Below are 16,917 nucleotides of genomic sequence, written 5' to 3' on the forward strand. Positions count from 1 at the left end.
AATGTGATAAATGAGAAGGAAGAAATTGCAACAGTCATGAGAAGGCTGAGGTACTCAACAAGTTCCTGGCCTCAATCTTCACAGAATTGGAGGGGGTTGGAAGGGACCTCAAGAGATCAGAGTCCAACCCTCCTCCTAGCACTGAAGCAAGTTCCCTACAACAGGTCTCACAGGTAGGCACCCAGACCAGGCCTTGAGTATTTCCATAGAAAGAGGCTCCACAGCTTGTCTGGGAAACCTGCTACAGTGCTCCATCATCCCTATTGTAAAGTTCTTCAGCATGTTTGTACGCAGCTCCCTATGTCTTCACAGGCTTCCCACATCTCTCATGCCCTTGAAGCTCTAGGTGAGAGTTGGAGGAGTAAAATTCTTCCTGCTGTAGCATAACAGCAAGTTTGAGACTGCCTGATAAGACTAATGTATACAGGTCTATGGGACCCAATGACACACATCCCAGGATCTTGTTGGAACTGTACATAAAGGCTGAAGGCTGATCATAAGGAAAGAATGCCACCCAAAATAACCTGGTCAAGCTTGAAAAGTAGGACCATGCGAACCTAATAAGGTTCAACAAGGTCAGGTGCACAAAGTTAAACTTGCATTGCTGCAATCCCAATTATATGTACAGACTGGGAGAAGAACTTATTGAGAGCAGCCCCATGGAGAAGGACTTGGGGCTTCTGGTGGACAAAAAGCTTGACCCAAGCCAACAGTGTTTACTTGCAGCTCAGAAGGCTGGTGGTATCCCAGGCTGCACCAAAAGGGGCATCAGAGTTAGAGAGAGGATTAAACCTCTCAGCTCTGTCCTCTTAAGGCCCTTATCTGGAATACTGTATCCAGGCCTGGGGCCCCCAGCAGTACAAAGACATGGAGCTGCTGGAGAAGGTTCAGAAGAGGGCGACAGAGATTGTCAGAGGACTGAGGCATCTCTCCTAAGAGGAAAGGTTGAAGATAAGCTTGTTCAGTCTGAAGAAGAGAAAGCTTCGGAGAGACCTCACTGCAGCCTTCCAGTAGTTAAAGGGAGCTTATAAAAAAACCGTTCTCTCTCCTGTTTATGTGGTTCAGTAGGACAAGGGAAAATGGTTTTAAAATAAAAGATGAGAGATTTAGATTATACTAGGAGGTTTTGTTTTATTTTTTTGTTTGTTTGTTTTTCCTATTTTTTTTTTTTAAAAAAGTTGTTGTTGTTGTTTTGTTTTTAATTTTTTACTCAGGGTATGGTGAGGCACTGGCACAGGCTGCCTATTAGAGTTGTGGCTGCCCCATCCCTGGAGGTGACTGAGACCAGGCTGTGTGGGGCCTGGCCAGCCTGATCTGGTGAGCGGCAATCTTAGGTTGGAACTAGATGATTTTTAAGGTCCCTTCTATGCCTTTCTATGACTCTAACAATCGAAGGAAGGTGGTATCAACTCCCTAATCTTGCTGTAACTTCATGTCCGTAAAGAAGCAAGATCCCTGATAGAAGTACAGAGTCTGCTCCAGTCCTCCAAGAGAAGGGAACTTCAGACAAAAGAGAGATTGAAGCAAACATACCTTTTTATTTAATTTGAGCCACGTTGAGAATCCCTTTGTATCTTGATACTGGAGTCCAAAGAACCAGACTTCTCTCAGACCAATTGTCTTGACAACCTGCAATAAAGATAATTAGCAAGAGCCATGGCCAGACAGGCTGATCTCACTGGTAGCAGAAAACCTGTCTGAGGTAAGTCCAGATGAGCAGAGACAAGCAGTGCCCTAGCATTCTGCCACCCCCTGCCACAAAAAAAAAAAAAAAGTGCATCATGGGGGAGGGCAAGACTACTGCAATATAATGCTGGTAGAAAGGAGAGAGAATTTTTTTTATAACGCAAGTTCACCAGCACAAGGCCACCACTTTGTGCTCTGGCAAGTCTGAGACACACCTGCTATAGGGTTCATTCAGTCTAAAACCTGAAATTCCTTCACATCCTTCCCGGACACCCTGGAGTTGATCTTATGCCTGCAAACAGGGCAACGACCTTTAACTTCCACTACCAGACAAAGGAGGAGAAAGGATAAAACACTTATCTTGAGGTCTAACACTGTACCTGGAGTACTGCTTTTCAACCCCCCACCCCCCCACCCCCACCCCCCGCGCTTGCTTCCAGCTTTCCTCCTACAGAGGCTAAAGGATTTGACAAATAGTTGAGGTAGATTTAGTCCTGCCTTGTCCCATGATTTACATGATGCCTCTCTAATTCCCTAATTTCTTTTAAGTTACTTCCTTGCTGATTCCTAAAGATGTGCTCTATTCTCTTTTATGTGGAGTCCAGATTTGTAAAGCCACAAAATTAAGGACACGGGGTCCCTGCAAACATATTACTAGTTCAATTATTTAGGGCTTGGATCAGACATTTCTGCTGGCTTTACAGAAGTAGTATCATGGCAGAAAAAAAAAAAAAGCTTTCAGCAGCTGCATGCTATTAGAAACACACACACACACACAACCTACATAAGGCCACATAGACTATACACTATTCTTCAAGTCCATGAAATTATTCAGCCTATCTTTGCCTGAATATGGAGAGCTGGCCTAAATAACACGTTAAACAAAGAATGTAGGTCTGATAACCCTTCACGTACACATGTCACATAGTGGGATGCATCCAGCTAAGGAGGGTTTCAAAAAAGCATTAGATTTCGCTGTATATATATAGAAAACTCTTGGTAGAAAGAGAGGAAGAAAGGCTGTCCTAGAGCCTAAGAAAAGCTTTGTTCTCTGCAATATTAACATTTGAATGGAATGGAGGCTCACCCCCACTGCTGTATGTGTCTGCTTGCCTCACTTTCATTTGTCTGCAGCTTAAGCCTGGGAATTCAATAAGCTGAACTGCCAGCAAGGAGCTGAATGGCATCACACTGAGGCCTCGCACAAAAGGACTTTTATTCCACAGCAGAAGTCTGCACAGCAATTGCATTGACAACAATGGTCTGGACAGAGGAGAGGGGGAGACAGCACAGCACACACACAAGAACTTCACAGCCCCAGTCGGCTACTAAATCAAACTAAAATGCACTGCAATTCCTCCTCTAGGAATTATGTGAAATGTAAAGCAAGGCACATGGTGGCTTGTTAATCTGAGCATGGATCTGTACCATTCAGCCTTCATCCTGAAAGTAAAGGCAGATGATGGTAGCCTCTACCAAGAGACAGTCCTTTCCACCTCAGCTTCAACAGGATATTTGGTTCAATTTTGAAAGCAAAACTATCATGAACTAAAAAGTTTTCTACAGGAAAACTCCACTTTTTCAGGTCTGCATGGCTTTCTCACCTCCCCCTCCACAAACACAAGTCTCCTTCCCAGCTATTGTTCTTGCCATTAAGAGCTGTCTCACAGCAGAAGGAGGGCCACAAGTAGACCTCTTAAATGTAGATTTTAGCATGAGGATGACTGTTCAAGATTGCTATAGTTCTCAGCCTAGGAAAATTGTCTGGATAAGAGGAGGCTCAGGGGAGACCTTACAGCTGTCCACTTGAAAGCAGAAAGTACCTGAAAGGAGATTGTGTCGGCCTCTTCTCTCACATAAATTGTAACAGGACTAGAGAGAATGTCCTCAAGTTGCACCAGGAGAGGTTCAGGCTGGATATTAGGAAAAATTTCTTCTCTAAAAGAGTGGTCAGGCACAGGATCAGGCTCTGTCCAGGGAGGTGGTTGAGTTACCATCTCTGGAGGTGTTCAAGAAATATTTAAATGTTGCTCTAAGGGACATGGTTTAGTAGTGAAATATTAGTGGTAGGTAGACATTTGGACTAGATGATTTTGGAGGAAATACACCACACATGCAAACAAGTGCAGATCCAGCATGAAAGCAATATTTACACAAAGACAAAAGCAAAGTATTCAAGCAAAAAAGACATTTCAAGTTCCTGCTTCAAAGGATAGAGCATCACAAAGCATCCACAATACTACATGTCTCGAACATTGCCTGTTGTCCTTTCCAAAGATGAAAAGGCCATGAGAGGCATGTCAAGTATTTTTGACAGAAATTTGCTTGCAAACAATACTGCTGGACTGCTCTGACCTGGCTAATCTACCTCATCTGCAGTTTAATATGCCATAGTTTTTCTATTCAATTTAGTAAAAGAGGCACTTTGCAGATAAATGTCATTTAATTATCCTGCTTTCACTGCCACTGAAAACCTCTGTGCCACTGCACAAGTGTCCTTCCTTGATTAGGCCATGGATTAGACAAGCAAAAGATCTCTATCAGGCCCAGGTATTATTTGGCTTTATATCCTGCAATGATCATGATTGGAGAAGCCTTCTCTCAATTACTTTTCAAAATTGAATACAGCATTGACTCAGCTAGTATTCAGGCACGTTATGTCCAAAATGAAGCATGAGTAGAGAGGAGTAGAAATAAGAATTCACAAAAGTAAAAGAAAAAAAAAATACAAATTCCTCTTCTTAGTTCAATTGCAGAACCAGGTTCCTCAGAGAGTTCAGCACTATTACATATTCATCTCAGAAGCACTCCCTCCACCTCTTAAAGAGAGTAGTACTTTTAAAGTATAAGCTGACCTTACCAAAACTTCAGATAACGTAATCCAGGCAACTCTGTGAAATCTAGACTTGGCCAAGAGAAAGATGCTGTGTGCACTAGCTGAATCTCTCTCTTACTAACATGCAAAAACAACAACAACAACAACCACCAGCAAATCTGAGAAGGGAAGAGAACAATGGCACTTTGACCAAGACTAGCTACAATGCTTGAAAGTAACTTATCCTCTAAAGAAGTAAATGGAGCCATTGACATTACTGTTTGCTTCAGGTGCTGACCTCATACCCAGGAAAGTGTCTTGGGAAGGCCAACAATTTGCTGTCACAATCTGAACTAATAGAAAGCTTTTCTAGTGTCACATTCCACTTTAAACTGTACTTGAATTCACAGCTCTTAACTGGACAGCTGTTGCCTTCAGAGAGATGGTGTTTTTGCTTACTCTAAAGGTTTATTCTGGCATGACATGCTGAGGTCACTATCTCTTGGATTCTATGATGTCTAAAAGCTAGTAATGAACAGTCTGAAGTCTGTGGTCAACTGTAGGCTCAGACAGCACAAAGCAAGTCATTGAGAAGAAAATCTGCAGTCAGAGAAGTAGAGTTCATTGTAGGATGGAAAAAGAAGTACTGACTAAATAGTTTAGAAACCACTACTCAATTGTTTAAAAAAACAAAAAAACAAAAAACCACTGACATAAGGCCCATCAGGTTGGTAGAGATGCCACCCATCCATTGTACTATCCACTCAATAGGTCTAGTATTGCATACAGCTAAGATGCCTCTACAAGAAGCTAGAAGAAATAAGAGGCTTTCAAGGGGGAAAGAACAAGAAACCAAAAGAATCCAAGGTCAAAAGCATCAGAAAAAAAAGCGTTTGAGAAGCTGCCACGTGCAGCTGATTGGGTATATAGAAGAAGGGAGTATGCTTTCATACTACATATGCGCTCAAAATAGAAGATTTAATGACTACAGCCGGAGACCACATTCATCCTTCACAGAGCTACTGGCTTTCCTGGTGAGTTGGTAAGCACTGCAGTTCAGCAAGTGACACTAAGAGGCACATAAGCAGAGCTGCTGAAGACAAGCTGGTATAGGCCTCCTGCCTCAACTAACAGTTTTGTCAGCATAAGCTATTTAATGCTACAGCTATACAAGCACTGGAAACAGGATGATATAGGTAGATCTCTAGTACAGATCATGATGTTACTACCCTATATATCAATTCATAAGGATTTTTCTGCTCCAAGGTATCTGATTAGAGAAGATAACAGTACATAAGTTTACTTCAGAATTTAGCCAAGCATGAGAGTGAGGCAGGAGCATCCCTACTTGAAGTCCATTTAATTACTATTAGTGCAGAACGTTCTCTCCAGATTCAAACTGCTCTTCCTCATGAAGAGATCATCTAGCTTTCAAGAAGTCCTTTTAATCCTTATTCAGATTAGGTAATCACTACACTGGGATAGATATATTTATTCTCCCTTTAGACACAGTGGGTGGAACCAAATGCTACCTAAACACTGCTGAACAAAGCCAGCAGCGTGCACCAAGACAGATGTGTAACTAAAAACCTTGGTAAAACTTGCTTGCTTCTTGCCTAATTCAGAACTCACAACTCACTCAAAACGAAAGGGCACTCTGGGGCAAAAACATTCTGGGTATCTAAACATTTTTCTGTGAAAGAGTTGAAGCCAGATTTCACACCAGGAGGTCAATGTACTGCAGCAGCAAAAACATAAGGTTGCTTTGTAAAGAAACTCTCTCTACCCTCAAAAAAACCCTGATGATGGCAGACACTTTTTCCACATTCAGCATCATGCACAAAACCTAGATTAGCAATTTCAGGAGCACCTCATAGCTTAAGGGAGCTAGGAAATTAACACTCACTTCGCTCTTGTAAATCCTAGCAAGAGACCAAAGGCCACCTCAGGATAGAAACTGAGATAGAGTGAACAGACATTAGTCAGACAGCAATCATTGCTTAGATCCCTTTAGTAGCATCAGCAGGGAAAACAGCCCTGGGCTAGCCCTTTAGAGGAACTAATCTACACAAATAGCTCAGCCATTTTGAACCTATCAGATACATGCCAGATGAAAGTATTAAAAAATTATGAAGATGACAAGCCAGAATTGGATAAGCTACAAGATTGCACTTCTCCTAAATTCTCTTAAGAGTGAACAAGTATTTGTTTTAAAGAGCAACGAAGAGAGACAATGGGGGTAAAGCAGAGCACTGGATTAAAGATTAAGTGAAGATGAGAGCTATGTTTAACATACGCAACAGTAAGAAGCCTATAGCTACAGCATACAAGCACTTGCACCCCTATCCCAGCAATTTTCAGCCTTGATGTGCAATTCTGACTGTGGACAAATTCTCTCTTCCACACATGCAGCTGTTCACAAAGGAGTGAAATCAATTACTAAGAGATGAAAAGTTCCCATACAGGAAAAACGATTACAAGCATCACAAACACAGACAAGCTGTTCAAGTCCAAGTTTCACACCACAGTTTCATTTTGTACTAAATGTCCAGTGAGGCAAAAGCTACAGGTGGTCTAGAGCAGACTGAAAAATTTATGCAGATTTAAAGCACTACTGACTTCAGCAGCAACACTTCCTCGTACCTGGTGCTTTGTTTACACAATGCCAAAAATCAGATGTTGAAAAATAGTTACAGGAAGCATCCAACTGAAGAAGCACTTCTCCAAAAAATAAATAAATAAAATAAAATTACAAAATTCAGTTCATCTCTTGATGATTTTAGGAGTATATCATGTAAGCTTTAATAGAATAAGGTTTCATTAACTAACTGGTGGAGTTCCACATTGCACACATGCATTCTCAATGGAATCCAGAACTAAATTCCATCTATCAAAAGAACTGCGAGAGTCTTGAGATCACACAGGGCTCAATATACTGGAGCTACATGGAAACAGCTGAGAAACTACACTGCAGCACAGAACTTTTTTGAAAGCCTTTTTTTCCTATCCCATCATAAAAGGGCACTCTTTGCTAAGCCACAGAATCTCACTCTACTGCATTCCAGGGCTGTGCTATAGAGGACAATATAGTATCTAGCTTTGAATCATTCAGGTGAGTATGAGGGAAAGTAGTTTGTGGTTAAACATAAAAAAATAAAAAATAAAAAATCAGGCTCTCCATCCCCACATGAAATAGCTGACCTCTACAGGTGGGTCTGCTCTTTAGTTTCTCTGTTTATTAAGACAGGCTCAGGGTAGAGCTGGTCCCAGAATGCCTAGCACTACCAAGCCACGGCCATACCTGGCATACCTGGTCTGGCAGTTCCTTCATCTGGTCATGAATCTGAGATTCATTTTACTTTCCTTCAAGCCATGAACTTATTACTCAGATTCTTCTCTGATTAGGAAACCCTTGATTTTTTCCTCAGTGTCCTCACAAAGCCTTGACTGTCTACAGGAAGAGACTAGGTCACTTGCGAGCAGCACAGATGCTTTGAGTGGCTAGACAGTTGCCTAGATATGCCCTTCAGGATTACAGCAGGAACACACAGTGGAGCCTGTCAAAGTTTCAGCAGCTGCAGTTAAGTCTGTCTTCAGCTGCTCCAAACTTGGGTTGCATGTCTCCCTCTTTCTGTTTGGACCAAAGTAGAAAGAACCTTGCCCAGTCAGTGAATGCAGGGGAAGGCTAAAGCACCTAGATGAAGGCTCAATATAATACAGTACATAACTTTTCTTAGTATCGCCCTCAAGCTGTGTTGGGAGCATAGAATATCACTTTGTGTGCACAGTGCTGCAACAATGTTTGAAACCTCAGCTAAGACCATCCTGTTCTAGATCAGTTTCTCTTTGAAATCAATTGCACAATGTTTGCAAGTAAGCCAAGCTTAACAGTAGCTGCCCTGTAAAACTGATCTCATGAGTTGGATAGCAGTAGATATCTGCAGCCACAACTCAAATTATGAACTACAGTACCAATACAGTTTAGTGAAAGTAAGAAAAGCTCCTAACATATTCTAAAAAAAAAAAAAAAAAAAAAAAAAAAAAAAAAAAGAAAAAAAAAAGAAAAAAAAAAGAAAAAAACCCAAACAGTAGTTTTGAAAAAAGCATGTCATTTCATATTTTTGAGTTCTCTTAAAATTGCTATACACACTGTCATTTAATACTGGAAGCCCTTAGAAACTGTTGTCAGAATCACAACACTAGCATCAACTTCAGATCTTCTGCAGCTCCATTGCTTACCTGATCAAAGAGTTGTTTCCCTGTAGTGTTGGGCTGGATGGCAAATTCCAGCTCAGCATCCATGGTGGTAACACGCACACTGATCTGGAAAACAGAACAGACATCATTATAATACATGCACTGACATTACACAATAATGAAAAACATCATCTGCCTCCATCCAGAGACCCATTCCCAGGCTTCTAGAAACTCCACTGCCAGCAGTTATAAAGTCACCTGCCCAGACAGCCCAGTGTTCCCAGCACCCACCACTTCAGCTTGCTCACAGAGCATAGCTTTCAGATGTCCTAGTGTACATCCTGCCTGATGCAACTTGCATACAAATCTACATACTGATAACATATGAGAGGGCCATTTACAGCTGATGAGGTTGTATTTCTCAGTGTAGGAAATCCTGGAATCATTCAACAAAGCAAAGATGTCTCAGACCTCAGAACATATGAAGGATAAATATCAAGAAAGTTCTTGGAAGCAAAAACAACCTCAACCTGTTGCAGAAGAGTAGTAGGTACAGGACAATATTATTCCAGTCTCCATAGATATCTGGGGAGATTATAAGGCACAATTCCTGATATTGTTCAAGGGCTATGAGTAGAAAGCAAACAAGATAGAATAACATGCGAAGACAAAAAGAACACATGCTGAACTAAGACACTAGTATGAGCAGGCACTTCACAAACCAGTAGAATGATCCCTATGTAGTTGCATACTACCACCTGGTTCTCTCAGGGAGGTGAAACATCTAGAAACAGTGAATAAATGTTTTAGGTGACCTTACTGTGCAGCCAAATTTATTAAAAAGACCTTAAGCAAAAGGAAATGAGATAATGAATTGCCTTTCAGAAGAAATATTATATGATACACTCTAGTAACAAGCTTCTCACCATGAAATGAAACTGGCAAGAAAACTGCAACAAGCAAGATTATAATTTCATTTTACAGAAGCAAGAATATACCTGTTTATCTTTCACCGACAGTTATCAGGGAACAAGAGATAAAGAGCAGACGCTTCTTATCTCAAACATTTGATTAAAACATGGCTGATTCCATTTACAACTTCACATTATCAGAATATTTCGTAGATTCCTAGATGTAGGAATACTCCCTCCTGGACACACAGATGACTTAACTTCTAACCAGGCCAAGTCTTCAAGTACACTGAGATTTCTGAGAGCTCATTTCTACTTGCTTGTTTATACTCCAAAAAAGAAAAACATAAAGAAGCTGCAAAGATTTTAAGAACAAAAACCATTTTAACACTTCTCCAGTAGAGCAAAGGTTGAAAATGTGAAGGTACACAGACAAGATTCAAAGTGCACAAAACCCCAGTGTACAGGCATTACTCTTGCAGCTCTCTTCCCTGCCAACAGCAATTTGCTGTATATCACTAAACCCTCATTTATTTGCTCTCCAGTGTAATCCACCTTCTTACCCTACCCACTTTTCAGGGGTTAGAAAGGTACGCTGTAAACAGTTTTAGTAAGAGAGCTCAAACTGCCATTTATACTGTAAGTTAACAATGTGACCAGAGACAATGTAACACCAGAGACTAAAAAGATAGAGTAAGCACAGAATCATTTGATATGCTTGTTAGGACTGAGAGCCCCAAACCAGTTTTGCTACTTGTACTTAGAAGCAGTTTCTTGCACCAGAGGAGTGTCAGCTTCTACATCTGCCTTCCTTAGGACATATACCAGCAAGAACAAAGATATCCATAAATTATGTCTAAAAGGCATTGGGTTAAACAAGTCATTAAGCAACAGATTGTTGTTTGCTTGCTTTAAAGCCCCTTCTGTTCACCTAATCCACTTACATACCAGCTATCATGAAAAGAATATATAGGCTTTCGGTTCTCCTGTTAATGGACAAAAATGCAGTAGCTACCCTTGGCTGACAACACCTGCATAAGTGATTAAATGCAGAAGTACCTGAGCACAGTGGAAGTACCAGAAATCAGAAACATTTATGGCAGCTCTTGGCAACCTGTGCCTGAATTACTTTTCAGCTCTGCTCTATAAGTTTTAAAATAAAGCTGGTTCAGTTAGTATCCTCACAGAATTGCCCAGCGAGGTTGCAAATGCCCCCTCCCTGGAAGCACTCAAGGCCAGACTGGATGGAACTGTGAGCAATATGGTCTAGCAGGTGTCCCTGCCTATAGCAGGGGGCTGGAACTAGATGATATTAAAGGACCCTTCCAACCCAAACCATTCTATGATTCTGTGAATTTCATGAACAGTTACTATTTGTAAGACTCACACCTCTGTTAGCACAGTAAAATAAGGTCCCATGGTACGATCAGTAGAATTCCTTAGCTGTCATTCAGTTAAACATACTTGAGTTCCCGATGTGTTATCACCCTTCAATTAATACATTAAGTAATAAGAGATGGACTTCTTTCCTAATAGTAGCTCTCCGTGCCCAAGATGAGTAGCAATTCAAGGTTTAGAAGTCTTAAACAGGGTATATTCATTTGCAATTTCAGTATACACTTTTTTAGAATACAGCATGAGCAAAGATACCACAGGAAACAGGCATGTGTTTACAGAACCGCACCCCAGTAATTCTAGCTTCCCTGATCTGCGCAAAGTTGTAACAAATAGCATACTGCTCTCAAGGACCAAAGGGGGAAAGCATGTCCCAGGATGTAACACCACCTCAAAAAAATCCAAAGTTGTTTTTCTAGTTTCATACCCCCCACCCACCCCCCACGTGCTTCCAAGCTGTATTTTTAAGCCAGCTGTTGTGAACTGGAAAAACAAAGTGAAGTTTCCACCGTTACAAGCAGTGGGAGGTACTGTTCTCCATTCCCAGTTAGCAGATAAGAAACCTGACAGTGCTTCAGAGCAGATGCAGCTTCATGGGAGTGTTTTGCTTCTGCTCAGTACTGCTATAGAAACACAGTTCTTAAAGCATTTGGGGGGGAAAAAAAGAAAAAAGAAAAAAAAAAAAAAAGGAAAAAAGCACCAAGGAGGGAGCTTTGTTCTAAAAGATGCCCCACGACAATTCAACTCCTGGTCACTTCACCTTAATGGGTTCTGACTGCAGCTCCGAGAGAAACCACCAGAAACTGCCTACTCGACCTACACACTGCCTACCTGGCAAGTAAATGCCAGACACTGCATGATCAACTGCATTCTCCTCATTCAAAATACTATCTTTAGTTAAACCACTCTGCTAAGGCATGCACAACTGAGTACTGTCTAACACAGAACTAGGACAAGACGTACACAAAATGCTTTATCAGAGGAAAGAATAATCTGTCCCAGCATAATTCAGACTTTTATGCTTGCTTTGTCCCTTGAATTACTCCGCCAAAGTACTTTTAAACCATTAATGTAATTTAGCATCCATGCTTATTCTAAGCAAGAAAAGACTCAGGATTCATTAGTATTAAGATTTGTATTTCTAAACCATCCAGTGAGGTTTTCCTAGATTAAATATTCTAGCACCTACGAAGCAGTACACATTGGTCTGTCTTCCTGTCAACAAATAATTGTAATATATATACAACAGATTTGTTCCCAAATAAGAATAAAAGCCTGTCCTCCAAGTAACTGCAGGAACGGTGTAGTGCTATGCCTGAATTAAGACACAGTCTTGTTTCTACTTCTATTGCACAGCCCTTTTCCTCTACAGGCACCCAATCTTTGCCCCATAACAAGACAAGTTCTGCCTGAAAAACTTGATTGCTTTTCCCAGGCAGAACATAACAAAACTACTGAACTAGAATACACTAGAAGACAGCCAGTCAGATGTGGAGACTGTAATAAGCGTCCAACTGCTCATCAATACCTTCATTTGAGGGCAGTCTGCCAATAGAATAAAACACTCCTTCTGAGTGTAACTGACTTGGACTGCTGAGCACACACAGTTCTAGCTCTGCCATACCAGGCAGGCGAGGCACATCCTTCTCCAACACTAGCAACAGGAGAAAATACAGTGAGAAAAAGACATTACCTGCCACTGATTACAAAGTCCAGTGACAGCAATTACCCACATTCCTTTATCCAAAAAGGATTTTGTAAATTTCATAAACTGTTACTAATTTTAAGACTCATGCCTCTGTTAACACAGTAAAAAAAGATCCCGTGGTACAATCAGCAAAATTCCTTCACTGTCATTGGCCTCTATGTGTTTATAGGACTTGCTTTCATCAGTAGCAGATTTACTAAAAATGCTATTCTAAAACAGTAAGTTACACTGAAATTCTATTTAAAGCAACTAATTGAATTTCCATCATTTATAATGTGTTACATTTATAATTGCTGTACCCAAGTGTCTCCAACCCTCAAAATTCTGCTTAGATCTTAAACTAGTAGAATTTTTACCCAGGTAGATGACCTTTAAGTAGGCTGCTTTTGACTTTCCATTATCATTTAATAGATTATTTTGCCTACTAACAGCTAATACTGTATAAAAAGCTTCTAGATAAGGCCATCTTGCACATTACAAGAAAATTCATCACATTTCAAAAGAAGCACAGAGCACACACATTTCAAAAGCCAACTAACCTAAAAAGTGCTCAAGAAAAAAAGCCAAAATGTAACTGATTCATTTCATAATGGCTACAGGAAAGTGCTAGAAACCTAGCAACTCTTCCTCTTCTCTATCTGAGGACTCGCATTGCTTTACCAGTCAAAGCACAACTAAAGATTGCCACTACAATCTATTTGCATCTATTTCCAACGTCTTTTCAGAAAGATTGCCCATACACTTTCAAGTCTCACTTTTTGCTCCACTCAGATTCCCAGTAAGTTCTACTAGCAGGAATGATCAGTGTTCTTTTGCAAGTCTGTAAGTGAGCCCAACTATAATAACCTGCTGCAACTACATGGCTAAGATGACAGTCTGTATCTGTACATAAAAGACTCCTGGTTACCAAACTGGAGAAAAATGGATTTGATGACTGGACCACTCACTGAAGAAGGAATTGGCTGGGTGGTCACACTCAGAGAGTTATGGTCAACAGCTCAAAATCCAAGTGGACACTGGTGAAGGGTGGTATTCCTCAGGAATGGGTGCTGGGACCAGAGCTATTTAACATCCATGTAGGCAACACAGACAGTGGGATCAAGTGCATCCTCAGCAAGATTGCAGACTACACCAAGCTGAGTGATGCAGCTTAGATGCTAGACGGAAGGGACACCATACAGAGGGACCTGGACAGGCTTGAGAGGTGGGCACATGCCAACCACATGAAATTCAACAAGGCCAAGTGCGAAGTGCTGCATCTGGGTCAGGGAAATCCCAAGGACAGATACAAGTTGGGTGGAGAACAGCTCATGAGCAGCCCTGAGGAGAAGGATTTGGGTGTGTCAGTTGATGAAAGACTCAGTATGAGCTGGCAATATGTGCTTGCAGCCTAGAAGGCCAACCATATCCTGGGTTGTATTGAGAGAAGTGTGACTGGCAGGTCAGGAGAATAGATTCCTCCCTTCTACTCCACTCTTATGAGACCGCATCTGGACTACTGCCTCCAGTTCTCTGGCCCCCAACATAACACAGTATCAGCCTCTACAAAGCCCAGATCCTGAGTTAAATCTTCTTTTCTCCCTGGGATTTCCTGAATGTAAGGCTATTACATACTGCTGGTCTGCAGGCCACAATCTTCACATTTTAATGTCTTCCAGGTTTAAGACACCAAGAGGATAATTTCTGGATAAAGCTGCATAACTTTAATTAGGGAAAAGTCATACTTTATTATTTGACTGTTATGGAAAAGATGTAAGTTTATTTTAAAAAAAGAAATCCCAGGCCAACTCTTAACCATTAATCTACAGTGCAGGCTTTCTGCATTTCAGAGCATCTTCTCACCCAGCAGTTACTGTAGGTAAAGATACTCAATTAGCAACATGCACTGGTGGCACCAGTTATGACTGGAAAACAATTGTGTAAGTAAGTATTGTTAGAATTGTGCCACACTCCCACAAAACATGCAAGTGTTTCTGAGACTACAGATGCTTCTCAGGGCTTGTATACTCCACTCCCTGCTGCACAGATGAGCTAACAGGGGCCCTGCCACCCTGCCTATTGGCCCCCTGCCCTGCCGGAAGGACAGGAGTCATACAGCAATCCACAGAGCACACTGAAGCACCTTGCTTTGCCTTGAAAGAGCATCAGAGGTAACGCCCCCCCACCTGAAGCACCAGCAATACTCACAGACATCCGGCTCTTTTCCGAGTACCAGCACGCTTCTGAAGGCAAACCTAGGTCCTTTGTGTTAGGGTGGAAGCTGGACTCAGGTCATATGAAAGTGCTTGCAATTTCTAAAGGGATTACATTTAATTAAACCAGCCCCCTTCCAGCCGTCTTAAAGGGCCTTTTCATAACCTTAAGCTCATCAGCAGAACTCCAGCAGGGAGCAGACACACCCCAGGCAGGACGGACTCTGCAGCTTTCACACAGGTCCTAAACCAAGTTACTGAGAACAGCAAGACTAAAAAGATGCCACAGGAAGTAGAGCTGCAGTGACAGCAGTCAAGATTGAGAAAGTTCACAGCTTTCAAGACTATACTCGCAGAAACTGAACTGAGAAAGGGTGGAGGAGGCAGAGCCCAAACTGGAAGAAACCAGACATGCCCTGACACAAGTATGCATCTGACATTTTACCTCACTTCTGTAGAGACACCAAGAGAAGTGATACCAGTGCAGAAAACACTCTGCCTTTACCCACCAGCAAAATGCAACTTTGTGGAGTTGATTTAGCACCACTAGCAGGACAGAGAGGGACAGCTCGTTAGAGCACACCGACCACTAAAGCAATACCCATGCTACTGGTTACCCACTCCTCTAGTGCTTGGAGACTAACATGCAAGTTTTTTAGAAGTCCTCTGTCCCATGCAGAGATTGGAAGAGTAGAAAACTTTTGCTTTATCTGACAAACGGGTTCAAAATAAACAGATTTGGGGGCCACTCTACTAGCATTTTCTATACAAATATTCTCACATGGTTTATAGAAAGCAGCATATCCAGTAGGTGAAAGAACCAATCTCTGTTCTTGAAATGGACAGAGGAAGCTGACTGAGGTTGCACTAAAAATCTGGTACATAATATAACGCTAAAGTAGTCAGATTCAAAAAGGAAACTAAATTGTTTACCCTAACATAAATCCTGTCACACCATAGCGTCAGAGCCCTAAACATGTTTGCTTGATTGTTACCACAAAAGACTATTATTTGAATCCATGATTTAAAAGGCAAGTCATTCAACCACATGAACACAAAAGTAGGATTCCAGCAAAGTTTGTTTTTTTCCCCCCCAAAAAAAGCTTGCAGTCAGGCTTTGCAACTCTACATAATTTACATTTTGATGACCAGTATTTACTGTACATTTAATATCTTACTTGTCTACTTCGCAAAAACACTTCTTTAGCCCAATTATTAATAAGAATAGTGAAAACTGCATTACTCCTGACAAGAGTGCTGCCCCTCTTATTTCGTGTGCCCTTTCAGCAGATTTAGATACCTATCACAATCAGAAGCAATACAGCACGTTGGCAGACATCTCCTCAAGACTTCTCTTGCCCTACTGTGGGAATTTTCTAGCTGAAGAGCAAAGCCTCTATGCTAATTGAATCTGCAAGTGTCCCTCTAAATTACACATTCCTGAAAACACTTGTTAGCCATAGTTCAAAAACTCTTATGTTCCTGTTACCATAAGATTCAATGAGCTGTACAGCAGAACTGAGAGCAACAGGCTACAAAAGTAAAATAAAAAGCACCTGAGTTCTGTGAAGAGGCATATCAGTGAATGACTCGCACTCCTGGTTCTCAGCAGAACAGCCTCTTGTTGGACAAAGTCTGTCCTTGGCACAGGACAGTACCGCAGTGCAGCAGGCAAGAGCAACTAGTTCCTGTAACTACCCTCATCAGCAGAGCTACAAGAAACTGCAGACAGGCACAAGTTTTTGAATCTTTCACCTACCAACACATATCTGTGCTAGGGTCACAGCCAAGATATTCTGCCTTTCGATTCCTCTTTCTCACAAAGGATCTCCTCACAGCTCTTCCATTTTCTCCACAATGACATCAAGTTGGATATTTGACATCCCAGAGACAATAAAATTCTTTCATACAGTCAAAAATAAACTGGAATGCAGCCACGAAAAGAACTCTCTCTTTAAAGACACCTTTTGCAATTGAAAAGGTAGTGCCTACAGAGCAGAGCAACACAGCAGT

At 41.4% G+C, this 16,917-nt stretch overlaps 1 protein-coding gene across 2 annotated transcripts in view; it reads right to left on the reverse strand.

Moving 5' to 3' along the window:
- The window catches only part of MSN (moesin), a 38,776-nt gene that overhangs the window by 10,706 nt on the left and 11,153 nt on the right, over window positions 1-16,917 (reverse strand). The window contains exons 2-3 of one of the 2 annotated variants that reach the window (XM_042886425.1): window positions 8,741-8,824; window positions 1,534-1,629 (exon numbers count right to left, since the gene is read on the reverse strand). In XM_042886425.1, coding sequence (XP_042742359.1) covers window positions 1,534-1,629; window positions 8,741-8,824 — 180 coding nt within the window. Of the gene's footprint in view, window positions 1-1,533; window positions 1,630-8,740; window positions 8,825-16,917 lie in introns of those variants that run through there. The other variant, XM_042886426.1, reaches the window with a different exon arrangement.

This window comes from Lagopus leucura, unplaced genomic scaffold, assembly GCF_019238085.1.
Source record: "Lagopus leucura isolate 7727_CA_CO unplaced genomic scaffold, USGS_WTPT01 Super-Scaffold_100057, whole genome shotgun sequence".
Taxonomy (NCBI): domain Eukaryota; kingdom Metazoa; phylum Chordata; class Aves; order Galliformes; family Phasianidae; genus Lagopus; species Lagopus leucura.